General features: G+C 34.1%; 1 protein-coding gene across 3 annotated transcripts in view; it reads left to right on the forward strand.

The window, feature by feature from the left end:
- The window catches only part of BRD10 (bromodomain containing 10), a 116,052-nt gene that overhangs the window by 11,140 nt on the left and 82,709 nt on the right, over positions 1–22,203 (forward strand). For 2 of the 3 annotated variants that reach the window (XM_026001359.2, XM_072728403.1), the window contains exon 2: positions 14,362–14,562. The exons of the other annotated variant lie outside the window; for it this stretch is intronic. In XM_026001359.2, coding sequence (XP_025857144.1) covers positions 14,362–14,562 — 201 coding nt within the window. The remainder of the gene's footprint in view (positions 1–14,361; positions 14,563–22,203) is intronic. 3 annotated transcript variants of the gene reach the window in all.

Consider the following 22,203-nt stretch of genomic DNA (forward strand, 5'->3'; position numbering starts at 1 on the left):
TCTCTCTCTCTCTGTATGACTATCATAAATAAATAATTAAAAAATTTTAAAAAAAAATAAATAAATCAGTTATGAATTTTTAGGGGAATCCTGGGTGCCTCAGCGGTTTGGTGCCTGCCTTCAGGCGAGGCTGTGATCCTGGAGTCCCAGGATCAAGTCCCACATCGGGCTCCCTGCATGGAGCCTGCTTCTCCCTCTGCCTGTGCTTCTGCCTCTCACTCTCTCTCTCTCGCTCTGTGTGTCTCTCATGAATGAATAAATCTTTTTAAAAAATTATGAATTTTTAGATTTAGCATGATGGCATAATGTAATTTGGCTGACTCTGCTAAAGGAGTATTATGAGTAGTGATTTTATGAGGTTTTTGGAGTTTTTTCTTCATGTTTAAAATTAATCTATTGAACTTTATATGACAAGTAGTTTTTTCTCAGTTTCTTCCTCTAGTAGAGTTTAGAACATGAAAGTAATTTCAAGAGCAAGCTACTTTATATATAATCTGAGAAAATTTTTAACTTAGAATCATATTAAAACATTAATTCTAGGAGTAATTCCTTTTACTACATTGGGTTAATATTATCATGTTACTATAAAATAACATCAATATTTTTAAAAGTCTGAGGTTAAAGACTATGGGTTTTATTCTCATCTGTTTATATCCATTTAAATTTGTTTGTATGATCTTATATATCACCTTTGGACATGAATACTATTCTTTGTGTTTCTTATTTTTGGGAGCAGTGGAAAGAGATCAAAGGTTAGCTATTGTAGTGTTGCTCTGCACTATATCAGGTAAAGTATTATATTAATTGACCTCATAGCCTTTTGGTTGATTTTTAAATTTTGTGTTTCTCTTTTGTTGTTCAGTATGAGTTCCAAGCCTTTATAAAATGTGAACTTTTTAACCGGAGTTCTACACACCCCCATCCCTCTATACAGTATGCAGAAGAGTGTGTGTATTTGTGTGTATATTTAAATTTTTCTAGGGAGAGAATGCAAAAAAAAAAAAAAAAACTTTATTAGGTCAGCAGAGTCACATAGACCAAGAAAGATTAAGAAGGATAGGTTTAAACCACAAAATTAGTATTTAAACCACAAAATTAGTAAGTATCCAGTAAGTTGTAATAATGTTTGGTTAAAATGGAAAAAAATTCCAGTTAACTAAATGAAGGAAAAATTAGGCTTTTAACAGAAATAATACCCAAGTATTTACCCGAAGGTAAATATGTTTACATTATGCCCACATTTATACTATTAAGTGTTTAAAGAGACTTGTATAACTCTGACCTTTGAGTAATGTTTTACTTTGCAGTTGAGTTAGAGGAAGAATGTCTTTAAAATAGTTTTCTTGATATTCTAGAATTTAGTGATAGTGAATGTATGACTTACTATACTAGAGATGTCATACCTTTGTGAGTAAAGTGAATTTACTTCTGGTTTTGCCACCGACACTTGTACTGAATTAGATATTGGTTTTCTCTAGAATTCCATTTATAGTCATTGACAATTAACTTTATCAAATTCAGAACAATTTCAAAACATCTAGAGTACCTTTTTTTAATTAGAAGTCTCTTTTTCCTATTCCTAATTATTATTTGAAACTCAGTTCAGATCTTAACACCTCCCCAAAGCCTGATACAGAATTAATTGCTCTTTCCCCTGTACCTTATGATTCTTCGTTTTGCATCTGCTTATATATAGCATGTAAGAAAATTGTTAGGGATATATCTGGCTCTCTATCTTATTGTACTCTCCAAGAGATCAGGGAATATGTTTTATTCACCATTGCATCTTCAGAGTCTAAGGCATATATAATAGTTGTTTGGTAGTTCTTAAATTAATGCAATAGATGAGCATATGGAAAAAAAAAAAAGATCAAATGAAATATTCTGTTACAAGAAGTCAAAATTCCTGCTTGTTCTTAAAGACTCAGCACAGTTGTCATCTCAAGAAAACTTCTTTGCCCATCTCTTCCTCTCTCTTCTTTTCAGCATGGGGTAGCTGTACTTCTCTGTTCTTACAGGGTATACCTTTTGGATTCATATGGTTTGTATTGAAGTTTTTGAATACCATGATACTGTTTGTCTGTTTGCATATATATTTGCGTCATTAAATTTTAAGATTATGTCATGCATTTTTGTATCGCTAGAATCTGGCTCTTCAGGTACAGAGAAGTTCAGTAGATAATGGTTAAGTTTAATGCAGATAACCGTGTCTTCCCTTAGAGGATGGACATAGTATTTAAAAGCATAATAGAAGGTAGTGTATGTTAATGTATTAAGACAGTTAATTATATTCAACATGTATTTACAGTGCTTACTATTTGATAAGGCACTGTAGAGGGATTCAGAGATAAATATGGAAAGATAGGAGTTGATAAACTAAGTTGATGTGAAGGTCATTCAGTCAACAAGAATAGAATATTCAAAAGTATAAAGGCAAAAAAAGCCACCATATGCTAGGGAATGACCGCCATTTGCTGGGAATGACCAGCAGTTTGGCTGGAGTGTAGTTATATATAGAAAAGTAGTGGCAGGTGTTATGCAGTGCAGATTATGGAGCCAGATCACATAGGGCCTAATGTGCTGTCCTAATACAGAGTTTGATATTCTAAATTAGTTATTAAAGCTTTTAAGGTGGAGAATTACAAAGGACACTTAAATGACACGAATTAGAAAAGAAAACTTACATTAATTTGATTGTTTTCTGTCCCTTAATTTTTGGCTTCTCAATTTTAATTTTGCATTTGACTTTATTTCTCTTCAGTAGCAAGCTTGGTGGAGGATTATATAGAAATCTATCTGGAAAAAATTGTTTTATATTAAGTCCAAGAATAATGCTAGAAAGAAGAGAAAGACAGCACTGTTTTTGCCAAATAATTTAGATTAGATGCTATATTTAAATATCTAAATAATGTTACGTTGGACTTTGGGTGTTTTTTAATTGAATAATTTCAGTCTTCTCCCAATTCACAGGAAAGAAAAGGTAGGTACAATACAGAATTCTACCAATATGTCATTCTGTCTACCAAGTTTTATAGGTTATTTTGAACAATTTTGTTTGCCAGGAAGCAAAAAAAAAAAAAAAAAAAAAGAATATGGCAAATATAATTAATAAATTGCAAATACACATCGACAGTATCAGCTAATTATGGTAATTTGACAGTTTTTATAGACCCAAATATGTATGTGTAATGTAATTTATAAGAATATAATCTCAAATAACATGTTAAATAAAAGGTTTTAAGAAACAGTTAAATATGACAGTATTTCATGGTGATCCACAGAGTACTGAACAAGTAGGAGAACCATTTATATCCTTCACTATAGGATAACTGAGATCTAGTTTAATTTTTTTTTTAAGATTTTATTTATTTATTCATGAGACCAGGAGGTTGGTGGGGTGGGGGGCAGAGACACAAGCAGAGGGAAAAGCAGGCTCCATGCAGGGAGCCCGACGTGGGACTTGATCCTGGGTCTCCAGGATCACACCCTGGGCTGAAGCTGGTGCTAAACTGCTGAGCCACCGGGGCTGCCCTAGTTTAGTTTTTTAATAGCAGTTTAAATCTTTTTTCTCTAATAGTTAAAATTTATTCATTTCTTTCCATATTCTATAAATACTCTGCCAAGCATACTCTTTTTTGAAGAAGATTTGAAAAAAATAGAAAGTTGTCAAAAAATTAAAATAAAAAATCACCCATCCCATCAGACAGAGGTAATCACTTATCACTTGGTAGTCTTTTTATCTCATCTGTATCATATGTATTATTTACTCACAAGTTGTTTTCTTTTTTTTTTTCTGCTTTTTTCTCCTAGAGTCCCATTTTCTACTTAGCAGCCAGAGTGAACATTTAAAAATGTACAGTAAGGGAAGTCACTCTCCTGCTTAAAGTACTTTATTGGCACTTAAACTATAGTAAGGAGTTTGGTTTTCTGTTGTACCTACCAGCCAATCCATTCCTCACCTGAAAGCCTTGATACTTTTTCTTTCTTTTATCTAGAATGCTCTATCCTCAAGATTTTATTTATTTATTTATTTGTTTGTTTTTGTCATGGCTGCTCCTCCTGTCAGTTCTTGACTGTCTTTGTTCTTGACCATTTTCCCAGAACTTACAGTATGTAACTTACAGTTAGAACTTATGTTTGTATGTATGTGTTTGTTCACTCACTTTTTGTATATTATTTTGTATATTTAAAGTAAGAATAGGAATCTTGCCTTTGTTGATCTTGTGTTGTCAACACTTAGTTCACTATCTATAAGTAATTAATATCGAATGAAGGAATACATGAATGAACGAACAAATGAATGGATCTCTCTGGACTTTGTTTTGTTCAAGGAATGAGGTTGAAATCCACCTTTATTTTCTCTCACATTCAGCCAGTTGTTGCAGCGTTATTTTTTCCATTGTTTTGTTATACCATTTATATAATACATTGAATTCTTAGTGTGTTCCAATCTATTTTTTTATGTTTTTATGTAAATACCATTTAGTTAACATACAGTGTAATATTCGTTTCAGGTGTACAATATAGCAATTTAACACTTCCATACATTACTTGGTGCTCATTACAAGTGCCCTTGCTAATCCCTCTCACCTACTATTTAACCCATCCCCCTGCCCATCTCTCCTCTGGTGACCATCAGTTTGTTCTCTACAGTGAAGAGTCTGTTTCTTGGTTTGCCTCTATCTTTTTTCCTTTTGCTCATTTGTATTGTTTCTTAAATTCCACATATGAGTGAAATCATATGGTATTTATCTTTTTTGACTTAGTTCACTTAGCATAAAAATTCTCTAGCTCCATCTGTGTTGGTGCAAATGGCAAGATTTCATTCTTCTTTTATGTCTGAGTAATATTCCCATGTATATATAGCCTACATCTTATTTATCGATTTATCAGTTGATGAACACTTGGGCTCTTTCCATAATTTGGCTATTGTATTGGGGTGCATGTATCCCTTTGAATTAGTATTTTTGTATTTGAGGGGTAAATACCTCGTAGTATAATTGTGGTTTATGATTTGTATTTCCCTGATGATCAGTGATGTTGAACTTAACAAAACTCAACACCCAAGAAATGAATAATCTAATTGAAAAGTAGGCAGATAACATGAATAGACATTTTTCCAAAGAGAGCTGTTTGCCTAAGGTCAGGAAGAAGACAGGGATGTCCACTCTTAGGACTTTAATTCAACATAGTCCTAGCCACAGCAATCAGACAATGAAAAGAAATAAAAGGAATCCAAGTCTATGAGAAAGAAGTCAACTTTCACTATTTGGAGATGACATGATACTATGTATAGAAAACCCTAAATACTCCACCAAAAAACTGTTAGAACTGGTACATAAATTCAGTAAAGTCGCTGGACACAAAATCCAACATACAGAAATCTGTTGCATTTCTATACACCAGTAATGAACCAGCAGAAAGAAAAATTAAGGAATCAGTTCCATTTATAATTGAACCAAAACCATAAGAACCTAGGAATAAACCTAACCGAACAGGTAAAAGACCTGCACTCTGAAAACTATAAAACAATGGTGAAAGAAATTGGATATGACACAAAGAAATGGAGAAGCATTCTATGCTCATGAATTGGAAGAACAAATATTGTTAAAATGTCTATAACACCCAAAACTATCTACAGATTCAATGCAATCCCTGTCAAAATACCACCAGCATTTTTTACAGAGCTAGAACAAAGAATCCTAAAATTTGCACAGAACCACAGAAGACTTTAAATAGCCAAAGCAATCTTGCAAAAGAAAAGCAAAGCTGGAGGCTTCACAATTCTGGATTTCAAGTTACATTATAAAGTTGTAGTGATCGAAACAGTATGGTACTGTCACAAAAATAAACACATAGATAATAGGAAACCCAGAAGTGGACCCAAACTTACAGGGCTAATTAAAGTAGGAAAGAATATCAACTGAGAAAAAATTAAATCTCTTTAACAAATGATGTTGGGAAAACTGGACAGCAACATGCAAAAGAATGAAACCTGAACCATTTTCTGATACCATATAGAAAACTAAATTCAAAAGACCTGAATGTAAAATATGAAACTCTGAAAATCCTAGAAGAGAACACAGGCACTAACTTCTTCAACATCAGCTGTAGCAACTTTTTTCTGAATATGTCTCATCAGGCAAAAGGAAAGAAAAACAAAAATATACTTATGGGACTATCTCAAAATAAAAGCTTCTGCACAGCAAGGGAAACTTCCATCAACAAAACTAAAAAGCAACCTACAGAATGGGAGAAGATATTTGGAAATGACATATCTGATAAATGGTCAGTATTGGGATATATATAAAGAATTTATGAAACAACACCAAAAAAATAAATAATCCAGTTAAAAATTCGGGAGGACATTTCTTCAAAGAAGACATACAAATGGTCAAAAGACACCTGAAGAGATGCTCAGCATTACTGATCATCAGAGAAATGCAAATCAAAACTACAGTAAGCTATCATCAGAAAGATTAAAATCAACAACACAAGAAACAAATGTTGGTGAGGATGTGGAAAAAAGGAACACTTGTGCACTCTTGGCAGGAATGCAAATTGATGCAGCCATTCTGGAAAACAGTATTGAGTTTCCTCAAAAAGTTAAAAATAGAATGACTGTGATCCAGTAGTTGAACTACTGAGTATTTACCCAAAGAATACAAGAACACTAATTCAGAGGGATACATGTGCCCCTATGTTTATACCATCATTGTCTACAATTTATGTAGATAATTATGGTGGAAGGAGGAATTGTGGAGGAAGCCTAAGTGTCCATCAACTGAAAGATGAATAAAGAAATAGTGGCATGGATCTACAGTGGAATATTATTCAGCCATAAAAACAAATGAAATCTTGTCATTTGCAATGACATGGATGAAGCTATTAAATTAAGTCAGGAAAAGATAGATACTGGGATCCCTGGGTGGCTCAGTGGTTTAGCGCCTGCCTTCAGCCCAGGGCATGATCCTGGAGTCCCAGGATCCGAGTCCCACATCGGGCTCCCTCTGCCTGTGTCTCTGCCCCTCTCTCTCTCTCTCTCACTCTCTCTCTCTGTGTTTCTCATGAATAAGTAAAAATATTTTTTAAAAAAGATACTGTATGATTTCACTCATAGGTGGAATTTGAGAAGTAAGACAAGCAAAGGAGGGGGAGAAGACAAAACAAACAGACTCTTAACTATAGAGAAACTGATAGTTATCGGGGGGAGGTGGGTGGGGAATAGGTGAACTATGCGATGGGGATTACACAGTACACTTAGGATAATGTGCACTGAGTATGTATGGAATTGTTGAATCACTATTTCATACACCTAAAAGTAATACAATAAATAGCGTTTGGTAACTATAATGGAATTCAAATAAAAAATTTCATTAAAATATTGTTTGAGGTTTAAAAATAGATCATTTGGAATAGTGATTTCAGTAAGTGCAGGCAAATGCTAGGTTGGTATGTGAATGAAACATGAAATGGCAGAGAATTTAGATGTCACTCTTTTCAAGGGGAATGGTTTTTTTCATTTAAAGATTTTATGTTAGCATGAGAACAAGAGCAGGGGGAGGGGCAAGGGAGAGGTAGAGAATCTCAATCTCAGGGCTCAATCTCATGCCCTGAGATCATGAACCTGAGCCAAAACCAAGAGTCAGATGCTTAACTGACTGAGTTGTCCCATCAAGGGGAATGGTGGTTTTTTTGGGGGGGGGAGGGGGGATGGTTTGTTTTTAAGATAAAGTTTTACATGTTTGTATGCTTATAAAGACAGCTAGCATGTAGATGTTGAATTTGTAGAAGATAGTAAATGGAATATGAATTCTGAAAACTTGTGGTGGGATTAGCTTTTGGCAAGAGAATGAAGAGCACATTTTTTCACTGCAATTTAAAGTAACATTTAGATAATTTTGTTCAGTGAGAAGTAGGAAGTGGGAGCTCTTCCACAAAAACTTCAGGGCTTCTGGGTGGCTCAGTTGGTTAAGCGTCTGACTCTTGATATCAGGTCTTGATCTTAAGGTTGTAAGTTCAAGCCCTTCATTGGGCTTCATGCTGGGTATGGAGCCTACATAAAGAAAAAGACAAAAAAACCTACCGTTCTCTCTATGAAACAAGTGGTGGGGAAAATCAGTTACTAAGTTTTATGATGGGTAATGGAGTGAAGTGTTTGATTATATTTTGAAATTGCTGTTTGAATAATGATTGTGTTTTTAAATTGCTGTTAAAAAAAGTCCTCTTAGGTGGGGTTGAATTCAATTTAGGTTATACAGGCAACCAAGTACAAGGTGGTGATTTTTCCTGTAGTGCTTAGTAATGTAGGTATTAGGAATGAAGGAGTTTTTGGCTGAGATGCAAGAAAGAGATGGAATGCCTGAGACAGATAATTGTTAAGAGAGAGGGATCCCTGGGTGGCGCAGCGGTTTGGCGCCTGTCTTTGGCCCAGGGCGCGATCCTGGAGACCCGGGATCGAATCCCACATCGGGCTCCCGGTGCATGGAGCCTGCTTCTCCCTTTGCCTGTGTCTCTGCCCCTCTCTCTCTCTCTCTCTCTCTCTCTCTCTCTCTGTGACTATCATAAATAAAAAAAAAAAAAAAAAGAGAGATAAGAGGTTTGTCTTAATGTTGGTCCCAATACTTGTCTATGTGAATGGCTAAAAGAGGCTGAATTATCATTAGAGCAAATGAAGGAATCGAATAAAGGATTGGAGGTCTGGATGACACGATGAGTTAAAAATGTAGGGGCAGAGGGGATGGGATGCCTGAGTGGTGGCAGTTGGTTAAGTCTGGGACTCTTGGTTTTGCTGAGATTGTGATTTCAAGATTGTGAGATGGAGCCTCCTGTGGGCTCTGTGCTCATTGTGGAATCTGCTTGAGACTTTCTCCCTCTGCCCCTTCTCCCCTGTGCTCTATTGCTCTAAAATAAATAAAGCCTCTTTTTAAAAATGTGGGGGGGAATAAAAGTTAACTGAGAGAATAGAATGTAAAGAATATCAAGTGAGAAATAAATTTCATAGTCTGATAAATGCAAAAATACTTTTTGTAGGTATGAAGACTTATTTTTTCCTGAAGACTTTTTTGAGTATTTGGTGCAGCTGAATCTGAGAGCAGTGATTTCCAAACTTTAATGATCTGGTTTCCAAAGAAGAAAATATTTTGACTATGTACCCTCAATTTTTCTATATGAATCATTTAATCATATTCTGTACTATTATGTTTTATATATTGTAAAGTGTTACAGTCTAGATACTTAAACATGAAAGTTTAAGCTTATTTTAAAAATAAGTTTTAACATTAATGTTACAAAACATTAGTATGGGTGAGAGCATTGTGATACTTCATTAGTTTTGAAAATCTTGGTTCAATAGTTAGCTATAAAGCTATTTGAAAGGTTTCTTTTAAGTTTATTTTGGTACTTGGTTTTAATAGCTTTTGTAGTTCAGAACTCCTAAAGATGCATAAATCCAGGTAGAAGAAGGGCATTGTAAGCTGGGCTGACTACAGTGTGATGCTTATCAAACAGGCAAAAGTTTTTGTTGAAATTCACCAGTAAGAGTCCTGTCGTCCCTAATTTTAATTAGTTGCTCTTGAATACTGATGTGAAAGTTCTGTTTTGCTGGATAATTTTCATTTGTCCCTCCAAATCTATTCTCCATCTTTGTGCAGTGTGCTCTGTGCTCCGTGTTCCAGAAGGTTGATTTCTAAGGACTGCATCAACCGGTCTGCCTGTGCTCTGGCATCTGATTGGGTTCAGTCGGTGGGAGGCACTGACAGGAGGACAGAGAGGGTTGGGGTATTCTAACAGCTTTCTCTTTGCTGGGCAACAAATTGTCAGTAACTGTGCTCCATCATTCTGTGGCCCTCTTCGATACTTATAGGATTCTTTGTTCCATAACTATCCCTTCTCTTTCTCCTTTTGAGCATAGCTACCTACCTGGCCCAAGAGTGGCATCCCTTTCTAGTTTTTCCTTAACCTTGGCTATACATTTGTGAATAGTCTCTTCATTAAACATCACCTCCTTTTTTTTTTTTTTAAGATTTTATTTATTTATGCATGAGAAACAGAGGCAGAGACAGGCAGAGGGAGAAACAGACTCCACATGGGGAGCCCGATGTGGAACTCTGTCCCAGGACCTTGAGGATCATGACCTGAGCCGAAGGCAGACGCTTTACCACTGAGCCACCAGGCATCCCTAAGCATCATCTACTTTTTAGTTTATCTTGCCAAGACCCTGAGGGCTATAGTTGCATTGAAAAAATGTTTAAGTAAATAGATTACAAAAATGACTGAAACACTATAGTATTTTTAAACAGATTAGATAATTATTTCCAAGTTATAATTATGCAGATAGAATTTTATAGGTGACAACAACAACAAAAAAATCACATAATGAAACCTTTTCAAACATCCATTTTTAGTGGGGGAGAGGGTAGTGTTAGTACATACATTAACCATAAGTAAAGCTTAATATCAATTCACTTTCTTACTACTTTAATAATTTGAAACAGAATTAAGCCTCTGAATTCTGAAATTTGGAATGTATTAGCAACACAGAAAAGACATTTCATGCTTTGTGAAAAAGAAAAAAGGATAACTAAAACTCAGTGAGTCAACTGTAATTATTGCTAAGCTTTTGCTAATAGTTAGCAATCTGTTATTTTCAAACTATTGTCAGACTGATTTTATAAAATAATTTTCCTAATAGGTAGGAAAACTTGAATTTTAGAAAAGGAGAGTTATTTTAGTGTAGTGTTTTGGTTGTTAATTATCTGACAAGTATTATTTGGAGGTGAGACTTACTTATTTTTATCTTTCTGCATTTTATTCTCTGATAAATGAAGACTAGGTAGTTAGTAACAAATATTTAATAGGTATTTTACTGTAGAGAAAATAGTTGACTGGAATTTTTCATCTTAAATTATGTATGTAAATTTAAAATGACGAATAAATTGCTTATATCCTTCCAAATATTGCGTGTGGGTGTGTGTGTATGTGTATGTGTTTGAGGCTCTGAGGTTACATCCGTTACAAACGAAATCTTTATCTTCTGGAACTTTCATTCTGGTAGGATCGAAAATTACCAAATAAATAGATAATTATACAGTATAATGTAGTGATAAACAGGGGAAAAAAAAGAAATGAGTAAGGGAACAAAGAGGAGTGACCGGGAATCCTTTATTAGTTATGTTGGTCAGGGAAGTCCTTTCAAATAAGCTGGCATTTGAACTGATTTGGAAGAAATGTTAATACCTAGCCATACAGATATTTGGGAGAGGAGTGCCTTATGTGAGGACAAGGGGAAAGGCAAAGCTGATGTTGGTGTGACTGAGAATAACACAGACGTTTGTGGCCAGAATACAAAGCTATAATGAACAGAGTGGTAGAAAGTGAAGTCTGAGGTAGATAAGGGTCATGTTACACTGGATCTTGTAGGTCTTCAGAATTATGGATTTTAAGTGTAACTGAAAGTCTTTGGAGGAGACAGAGTAGGGGAATGATATGATCTGATTACCTGGGTTGCTGCATGAATAGATTGTAAGGAGATCAGAATAGAAGCCAGGATGCCTGTCATGAAGAGATTGCAATAGTCTAGGTGAGAGTTAGAACTTCAAACAACCACACATACTGCTTAGTGCCATATGTATTTTTACATTTACATATATATAATTCCTTTTGGGTTAAAAGATATATTCAGAAACTGGTTTACATTCAGCGATGTAATACATCTTTTACAGTGAGTATATACAGACTTCCTAATTCCTTTTGATGAATGGATGTTATTCCATATTATGGTATACATTGTTTAATCCATGTTGTATAAAAGGACATTTATGTTTACAGGTTGTTCTTTTTCAGTAATACTCTGTGTGGGAGAAGAAGGGGCAGAGAAAGAGATTGCTCACAGTTGTGGAGATACGTCTGTAGGGTAAATTCTTAGGACTGTGATGGGTCAAAAAGATATGTGCACATTAAATCTTAATGATCATTACCAAATTGATTTCCAGAAATGCTGTGCCAATTTTATATATCCAATAATGTTTTATGAAAATTTTTCTTTTCATATTCTCCCCAACACTGAGTGATATATCTTTTTAATCTTTGCACGTTGATATGAAAGAGACATCATAGTTTTCTCTCTTGTATTTTAATCTTGAATGACAAATATCAAAATACATACCTTTTTAATTTCTGATGACAAGTGAAGGATATTAATTTCTCTTTGGTCTTTGTTCTGAGAAAATAACTATTTAAAAAAGTAGGAGTGAAGTTAAAGGATAAAGTTTCTGACTCGTTTATTACATAATAATTTAGCCATGTGACTTACTATTTCCCTCAACTCCTTTTATCCCCAGTGCTCTACATACACTGTGACCTTTGAGCTATCATGTTTCAATGCAATATTGTTCATTAATGTTCTCTTCCAATAGTATTGATGAAGAAGTAATTAAAATTATAGAACTAGTTAGTTCACCTTTAAAATGATCTCAGATATACTCATTCAGTGTCTGTTATTACCAGTCAGCTTATTATCTTTTGGCCCACATTCCTTTTGGCCCAGTTAGCCATCGTACAGATAGATATATGCTATTGTACATAAAAAAAATCACAGCCTGAAACATTATTGCTCGATCAGCCTAGGTTCTTCAGGATTACTTGAAAACTAAAAGTTCATGTGTTACTTAAAGCTGAATTGGTTACAACATTATGTCCTTATAACAAAGAAAACATATAGCAGTGCCATAGTTCAATAGAACCTTGCTTCAGATGGCCTTGAGACTGAGATTGCTTATAGCAATCAGTTCTTCTTGGGGTAATAAACCACTGTGTTTATTATATATCACAACCACTGTGTTTATTATATATCACAAACCACTGTGAACAAAGTCCAAGATGGAAAGGCATTTGATTGTATTTCATGCTGTAAAGGTTTGTTTTGTTAAACCTTACCCTATTTTGTATTAGGAAAAGCCTACAGGAAAGCAGGAAAATTTGATTACAGGGTCAACTTTTAATTTACATACAATTCATCTAGCCTATTTAATACTTACTTGGGGTATTGACTTGATTTTGCGCTTGTAGAAACAACATGTTTAAAATTTTCAGATGTCATATGCCTGGGTAGCTCAGTGGTTGAGCATCTGCCTTAGGCTCAGGTCATGATCCTGGGGTCCTGGGATTGAGTCCCACATCAGGCTTCCCTCAGGGAGCCTGCTTCTCCCTCTGCCTATGTCTCTTCCTCTGTGTGTGTGTGTGTGTCTCATGAATAAATAAATAATCTTTTAAAAAGTGTATATACCATTAAAAAAAAAAACTTCAGATGTTCTGGCATATTTTACAAAGATAGAAAAGCAGATGTTTTCCCTGATGCCTTTTTATGATAAGCCCTTTTTATAGATGAAAGGTCAAGATCAGGTTTTGATTTAGACTAAAAAACTTGATAAGATTAATGTTTCCTTTTTAGTATAAATGTTTTTAATCAATTATTTCAAATTCACTAAGGGGATTTATGGATAATTAAACTACTGAGAAACTTTTCTATCAGTATTATTTTCAAGTATTAGATTAGTATCTTAGTGCATTAATAGAATGAATATTATAGGGTAGGGAGACATAGGTGTGACATTGAAGAGAGAATCTTGATTCCTAGATTCTTTTTATAGGTAAGTCAGGTTTCCAGATTTGCAATTACATATTATAATACTTAATATATTGTAGTACTTATTTGTTTATAATTTCTCCCAAGTGTTTATGTACCATGAATTTTCTTTTAAAATGTTTTGATAATATTCTACATTTTCCTATACCAATAATAGGTAGTATGAAATATATGAAGAAATGTATAGATTAGCTGCATTTAATTTTGCAAACAATAAACTTTTTTCCCTTAATAGTGTTTTAATCTTTAATTTTAATGTGAAAGATTTATATATTTCTTTTTTTTTAAAGAAAGTTTTTAAAAAAAATTATTAGAGAGGGAGCACACACAGGGGAAGGTACAGAAGGAGAGCGAGAGGGAAGAGCAGACTCCCCATTGAGCAGGGAGCCCACTTAGGGCTTGATCCCAGGATCCGAAGATCATGACCTGAGCCAAAGTCAGACACCCAACCAACTGAGCCACCTAAGTGCACCAAGATTTGTGTATTTCTTAAATGTAGGGAAGGGACTGTCTCTTAGACTGATTTTTATGATATGGGTATAGAAAATTAGAAATTAAATATAGGGCAGATAAAAATCTTGAGTGTAGCTAAGTAAGGTTTAACTATATACTTTTTATACAGTTAGCAAAAGAGATTATTCTTAAGATGCTGGTTAAGGGGACTTGTTGCTTACCCAGAAGATTTGACCTTATGAATTGACTTATTCTTCTCCAAGGCACTTGAGAGAAAAGACAACGATAGCAGTTACATCTAAAGGCTATTACGGATTGGAGGATGAAAAGGGAACTGCATGTACCTCAACAAGGCGTCGGTCAACACCACGAAGTTTGGCAGGCTTGACAAGTGGAGTTTTTGAATCTATAATGGTCCAAGTTTTGAGACAGGAAGAACAGCTGAGAGCAAAAGAAGAAAAAAGGTAAATGTTAACAAAAAAAAAGTTTCATGTTTAGATTTCTAGGACTGGTTTTCAAAGAACAGCTATATAACCTTTGTGTGCTCATATCAAATTTGGGTGCATTTTATAGTGTTACAAAATATATTGCCACCCTAGTATGAATTCATAATGAAATTTGTTTAAAAATACAGTTTTAAATTTCAAACCAAATTACTTGAAGCTATACAAAAATAATTTTTACAGAAGATTTCAGAATGCTTCCTAGATTTCTAGAAGTATTACTAAATGAATTATAAATGAATATAGAAGTGTTATCAAATTTTAAATTAGAAGAGTTTTATATAGATTTGTATATATTTAGAATAGATTCACAATCTTTAAAATTAGGAGAAACTTCAGAGATTATATAGTTCAAAATGATGTATAAGTTCACCTCTCCCAGTTCCTCCATTGGATATTAACTTTCTGGCTAACTCAGCTTACCCTGGGCTCATCAGAAATGTTGTGCTTAATCAGTGTTACCTTCTACTGTCTGGGAGCATAGATTGATGGCATTTATATAACTATTTATAACAAAAGAGACTAGGGCCCTAAGAAGTAAGTGATTACTCAAAAATGATTGGTGATTTTCATACTAAATCAAATCTCAGACTCAAACTATAGTAAGAGTGATTGCTGATGTAATAGGGAACTGCTATTGCTACTCAAAGGCAATTTATATGTCTTTGCTACTTTCATAATTTAGCTTGCTTTGATATTTGTATGATTAAAATTCAACCTTGAGACTTTATCCCCCATACTTTTTATTCTAGTGATTAATTCAGAACCACTGGAAATCCTTTTTTTCCCCTTCTACAGAACCTCACAGAACTACTCCTGCTGTAGGAAAGGGGATCTTATGAAAAGGGATAATGATTAATCTGACAATAGTATATAATAGATTGGAATAGAGAGAAAATAGAGAAAAGGCCTGTAGGAAGAAAGCTATAGGAGTCTAGATCTTCACTACTGATGACCAGAAATAGGGAGAGAGAGGTCAGATTGTTGTGTGGTCAAGTAAAGACTTAGTACCTTCCTTAATACTAAGGGGGAACAAAGGAAGAGACAAAGATAAGTCAGGATATAGTTGTAATAATAGTTATAGCAGCAATAAGAAGATAAAAAGAATAGTTAATAGTTACGGAACATGATTATTTGCCAGGTTTAGCTCTAATGTACTTAACATTTACCCTGAAGTACAGAGAGATTCATTAACTTGCCCAAGGTCAGGCAACTTTTGAATGGTAATCAAGATTGGAACCCAGGCATTTTGGCTTTAAAGCTCGTGCTCCTAAGTAATACACTGTCCTTATGACGTATAAAGATGAAACCAGCAAAGAAAAGAGAAGAGCCTGAGTCTATAGTATGAGGAAAGATCAGTGAACTCTTTTCAGTAAGTTGTTTGAAGCAATGAGGGAAATATCTAGTAGGAAACTAGGAATCTAAGTCTTTTTCTTTTCTCCAGTTTTACATATGTTTGTGTGTCCTGTGCTTAATGTCAAACATAGGTGAATAAGATACAGGCAAAAATCCACTAAATATCTTAGGGTCTACAATAATTTCATATAGTAATATGAATTAAACTTTTTATTTGAGTTTAGTGTTAACTTTTAAGTTTTAAATTGAAGCAAGGAATAAATAAAATTGTAATAAAAGTCTGTGTACCCACTATTCAGTAATTTTTAAAGAAATTAACATAGTTAAATCAGTATTCCCTACATTTTTCCTTTGTCCCCAGAAGAAACCACTACTCTCACTTTATCATTCCTGTGCATTTTATTATTGAATTTTAAGAATTCTTTTATATATTATGGATGTAAGTGCTTTGTCAGATATATATTTATTCCAAATATTTTCTCCTAGTCTTTTGCCTACCTTTTCATTTTCAGTGTTTTTTAAGAAACAGAACATTTTCACTTTAGATTTATTCTTTTTTTAATGTTTTGTGCTTTTTATGACCTAAGAAAGCTTACCTAAGATTATGAATTTTCTCCCTGTCTCCCCCAGAAATCTCTAAATTTTATTTTATTTTGATTGATTAATTTATATTTAGAAAGGGAGAGAGAGAGTAGGGGTAGGAGGGCCAGAGAGAGAATCTTAAGCAGGCTCCATGCCTAATACAGAGCCTGCACGGACTTCATCTCACAACCTGAGATCATGACCTGAGCCAAAATCAAGAGTTTGACAACCGACTGAGCCACCCAGGAGCACCTCTAAATTTTATTTTTTATGATTAGGCCTGTGATACATTTGAAGTTAATTTTTGTGTGTGGTTTGAAGTAAAGGTAAAAATTTATTTTTTTCCATATGGTTAGTCCATTTACTATAGCTTTATAGTAAGCTTTGAAATTTGATAATAAAAGTCTTCCAGCGTTGTATTTTGTTTTTTTGTTTTCAAAATTATTAGGCTATACTAGGATTTTCTCATTTCTGTGGAATTTAGATCATATTGTAAACTCCTACCAAAAAAAAAAAAAACCAGCCTGAGGAAATTTTGATTGAAATTGCATGGATTTTGTCTTATATATATTATGGATGTAAGTACTTTGAATATAAGTTTCTGGATAATTGTAAATTTCAGTGATATTTTTTAGTATTCAGTGATTACATTTTCCACATATTTGGTTATCTTTATCCACATATTCATATTTTTGATGAAACTATAAATCATTTTTATATTCAGCTTACAATTTTTTGTTGCTAATATGTAGAACTACAGTTGATTTTAGTGTATGGACCTTTGTCTCTTTGTCTTTGAATTCTGAAAGATTTTGCTTCATGTAGTTTGAAAGTCTGCTATTGCATGCATATCTTTTTATGATGTTTAACCCATCCCCCATTTTACTTTCCTTCTAAGTAACTCTCAGTATGTTCTCTGTAGTTGATAGTCTGTTTCTTGGTTTGTCTCTCTCTTTTTCTTTAACCTTTCCTTGTTTGTTTCTTAAATTCCACATATGAATAAAATCATAAGTCTTATTTTGACTGACTTATTTTATTTACTATTAATACACCTTAGCTCTATCATGTCCTTGTAAATGGCAAGATTGTGTTCTTTTTTATGGCTGAGTAATATTCCCTTGTATATATACCCCACATTTTCTTTATCCATAAATTAGTCAGTAGGCACTTGGGCTGTTTCCATAATTTGGCTATTGTAGATAATGGTGGTATAAACATCAGAGCCTATGTCCCTTTGAATTGGTATTTTTGTATACTTCAGGTAAATACCTAGTAGTACAATTGCTGGATCATAGGGTAGTTCTATTTTTAACTTTTTGAGGAACCTCCATAATATTTTCCAGAGTGGCTGCACCAATTTGCATTCCCATCAACAGTGCAAGAGGGTTCCCTTTTCTCCACACCCTTGCCAACACCCGTTGTTTCTTGTTTTGTTGATGTTTAGCTATTCTAACAGGTGTGAGGTAATATCTCATTGTAGTTTTGATTTGCATTTCCCTAATGATCAGTGATGCTAAGCATCTTTTCATGTGTCTGTTGGCCAATCTTAATGTCTTCTTTGGAAAAATGTCTTATTTGTGTCTTCTGTCATTCATGTCTTCATGTCATCCATATTTTAAATTGGATTGTTTTTTGAGTGTGGAGTTTTATAAGTGCTTTATATATTTTGGATACTAGCTCTTTATCAGCTATGTCATTTCCAAATATCTTCTCCCATTCTGTAGGTTGCCTTTGAGTTTTGTTGATGGTTTCCTTCACTGTACACAGCTTTTTATTTTGGTGTAATCCTAGCAGTATATTTTCCCTTTTGTTTACCTAGCCTCAGTAGAAATAGCTAAAAAGAAGTTGCTATGGCTGATGTCAAAGAAGTTACTGCCTGTGTTCTCCTCTAGTATTTTTTAAGGTTTCAGGTCTCACATTTAGGTCTTTAATCCATTTTCAGTGTATTTTTGAATATGGTATAAGAAGGTGGTTCAGGTTCATTCTTTTGCATGTTACTGTCCAGTTTTCCCAATACCATTTGTCGAAGAGACTGCTTTTTCCCATATTCTTTCCTGCTTCTTTTGAAATTAGTTGACCATATAATTGTAGATTCATTTCTGGGTTTTCTATTTTGTTCAATTGATCTGTTTTTATGCTAGTACCATACTGTCTTGATCACTACAGCTTTGTAATGTAGCTTGAGGTCTGGAATTGTGACACCTCCATCTTTCCTTTTCTTTTTCAGGGTTGCTTTGGCTATTTGGGATAGGGGTCTTTCATGGTTCCAATGCAAATTTTAGGATTCTTTGTTTTAGCTCTATGAAAAATGCTGCTGTTATTTTGATAGGGATTACATTGAATATATAGATAGTTTTGGGTAGTATAGACATTTTAACAAAATTTCTCTTCCCATCCAAGAGCATGGACTGTTTCTCCATTTCTTTGTGCATTTCCAATTTCTTTCACCATTGTTTTATAGTTTTCAATGTACAGGTTTTTTACCTCTTTGGTTAGGATTATTCCTAGGTATCATATGGGTTTTGGTGCAATTGGAAATGGAACGGATTCCACTTACTTAATTTCTTTTTCTGCTGCTTGATTGCTGGCATGTACAAATGTAATAGATTTCTGTATGTTGATTTTGTGTCCTGCGACTTTACTGAGTTGGTCTGTTAGTTCTAGCCGTTTTTTGGTGACTCTTAGCTTTTCTGTATATAACATCAGCTCCTTTCAGAGAGTGAAAGTTTGACTTCTTCCTTGCTGATTGGGATTCCTTTTATTTCTTTTCATTGTCTAATTGCTATGACTAGGACTTCTAATACTATGTTGAATAAAAGTAGTGAGACTGGACATCCCTGTCTTGTTTCTGATAATAGAGAAAAAGTTCTCCGTTTTTCCTCATCTAAGATACTGGTTGTGGATCTTTCATGTATAGTTTTTATTATGTTAGATTTGGAACACACTACTTTATTGTGGGCTTTTCATCATAAATGGAGGTTGTTCTTTGTTGTATTTTGTCAAATGCTTTTCCTACATCTATTGAAATTATCATATGCTTCTTATCCTCTTGTTGATGTGTTTTATCAAGTTGATTAATTTGTGAATATCAAACCACCTTTGCAACCTGGGAATAAATCCCACTTGATGGTGGGTGAATGATTTTTATAGTGTATTGTTAAATTCCATTTGCTAGTATTTTATTGAGAATTTTTGCATCTGTCTTCATCAATGATAATGGCTTTAGTTCTCTTTTTTTAATTATATCTATCTGGTTTTGGAACCAGGGTAATGCTAGGCTTATAGAATAAATTTGGAAGTTTTCTTTCCTTCTCTTATTTTTTGGTATCGTTTGAGAAGAAAAGGTATTAATTCTTCTTTAAATGGTTGGTAAAATTCCTCTGGGAAGCCGTCTGGCCCTGGACTTTTGTATATTGGGAGTTCTTTGGGTAATGATTTGGTTTCTTTGCTGGTTATTGGTCTGTTCAAGCTTTGTATTTCTCCCTGCTTCACTTCTGGTAATTTATAAGTGTCGAGGAATTTATCCATTTCTTCTAGGTTGTCTAATTTGTTGAAATATAGTTTTTCATAATATTTTCTAAGAATTGTATTTCTCTGTTGTTGATTGCTATTGTATCTCCTCTCTCATTGGTGATTTTATTTATTTGGGTCCTTTCCCTTTTTTGATAAGTCTGGCTGGAGGTTTATCAATTTTATTAATTTTTTCAAAGAAGCAGCTCCTGGTTTTTTCCATCTGTTCTGTTGTTTTTTAGTTTCTACATTATTTATTTCTGCCCTAATCTTTATTATTTCCTTCCTTCTACTGGCTCTAGACATCATTTATGGTTCTTTTCTAGCTCCTTTCAGTGTAAGGTTAGGTTGTTTATTTGAGATTTTCCCTGCTTCTTGAGGTAGGCCTATATTGCTATATACTTTCTTCTTTGGACTGCTTTTGTTGCATCCGAACGATTCTGGACTTTTGTGTTTCAATTTTCATTTATTTCCACGTTTTTAAATTTATCTTTGAGTTCCTTGTTGACACATTCATTGTTTAGTAGCATGTGTTTAATCTCCATGTATTTGTGGTCTCTAAGTGTTTTCTTGTGGTTGATTTCTAGTTTTCATACTGTTGTCAGAAAAGGTGCATAGTATGACTTCAATCTTACTGTATTTGTTGAGGCCTGTTTTATAACCTAATATGTGATATATTGTGGAGAATGTTCTGTGTGCACTTGAAAAAAATATGTATCTTGCTCTTTTAGGATGGAATGTTCTGAATATATCTGTTAAGTCCATTTGGTCCATTGTGTCATTCAACACCATTGTTTTGTTGTTGATTTTGTGTTATGATCTGTGCATTGAAACAAATGGGATGTTAAAGGCCCCTACTAATATAATTAATGAGTTCCTTTATGTTTGTTATTAATTGTTTTAGATATTGAGTGCTCCAATGTTGTGTGCATAAATATTTACAATTGTTATATCTTCCTGTTGGGTTGTCTGCTTTATAATTATAGAGTGCTCTTCTTTGTCTCTTGTTACAGTCTTTATTTCAAAGTCTGGTTTGCCTGATACAAGTATTGCTACCTGGCTTTCTCTTGACTTCCATTTGCGTAACTGTTTCTCCATCTTCTCACTTTCAATCTGCAACTTCTTTAGGTCTGATATGTGTCTATTTTAGACAACATAGAGTTGAGTCTTATTAGGAGTATTTAGTCCATTTACATTGAAAGTATCGATAGATAATATATTTATTGCCATTTTATTACTTGTTTTGTGGTTGTTCCTGGAAATTTTCTCTGATCCTTTTATATTTTGCTGATACTCTTTTTTTTTTTTTTTTTTAAAGATTTTACTTATTTATGCACGAGAGACACACACTGAGAGAGAGGCAGAGAGAGAGGCAGGCTTCCTGCAAGGAGCCTGATGTGGGACTCAATCCCAGATCCTGGGGATGTGGGACTCGATCCCGGATCCTGGGATCACGCCCTGAGCCAAAGGCAGACGCTCAACTGCTAAGCCACCCAGGTGTCCCATTGCTGATACTCTTTAGTAATATATTTGGATTCCTTTTTCTTTATTCTTTGCATATTTATTAGTGCTTTTTATATATAGTTGCCATTAGGTTTGTATATAACTTCTTCTGCAAATAGCAGTCTACATTAAGTTGATGGTTGTTCAAGTTTGAATCTAATCTTCCCCTCACCTCTCCACAACTTTGGTATATATTATATTCCATCTTTTTTTAAATGAGCTCCTTGACTGATTTTTACAGAAATACTCACTTTTACTGTTTTTATGTTTCCTTCCTTCTTACTGTCACTTTTGGTTTTTCCCTTCCACTCAAAGAATCCCCTTTAATATTTCTTATTTTTTTAAGATTTTATTTATTTATTCATTCATAAGAAACAGAGAGCGAGAGGCAGAGGGAGAAGCAGGCTCCATGCAGGGAGCGTGATGCAGGATTCGATCCTGGGACCATGCTGAGCCACTCAGACGTGCCCCCTTTAATATTTCTTGTAGGACTGGTTTAGTGGTCACAAACTCCTTTAGCTTTTGTTTGGGAAATTCCTTATCTCCCCTTTTATTCTGACTGATAACCTTGCCTGATAAAATATTTTTGGCTGCAGATTTTTCCCTTTCAGCCTATTGAATATATTATGCCACTCTCTTCTGGCTTGCCAA

Source organism: Vulpes vulpes, chromosome 12, assembly GCF_048418805.1.
Source record: "Vulpes vulpes isolate BD-2025 chromosome 12, VulVul3, whole genome shotgun sequence".
NCBI lineage: Eukaryota > Metazoa > Chordata > Mammalia > Carnivora > Canidae > Vulpes > Vulpes vulpes.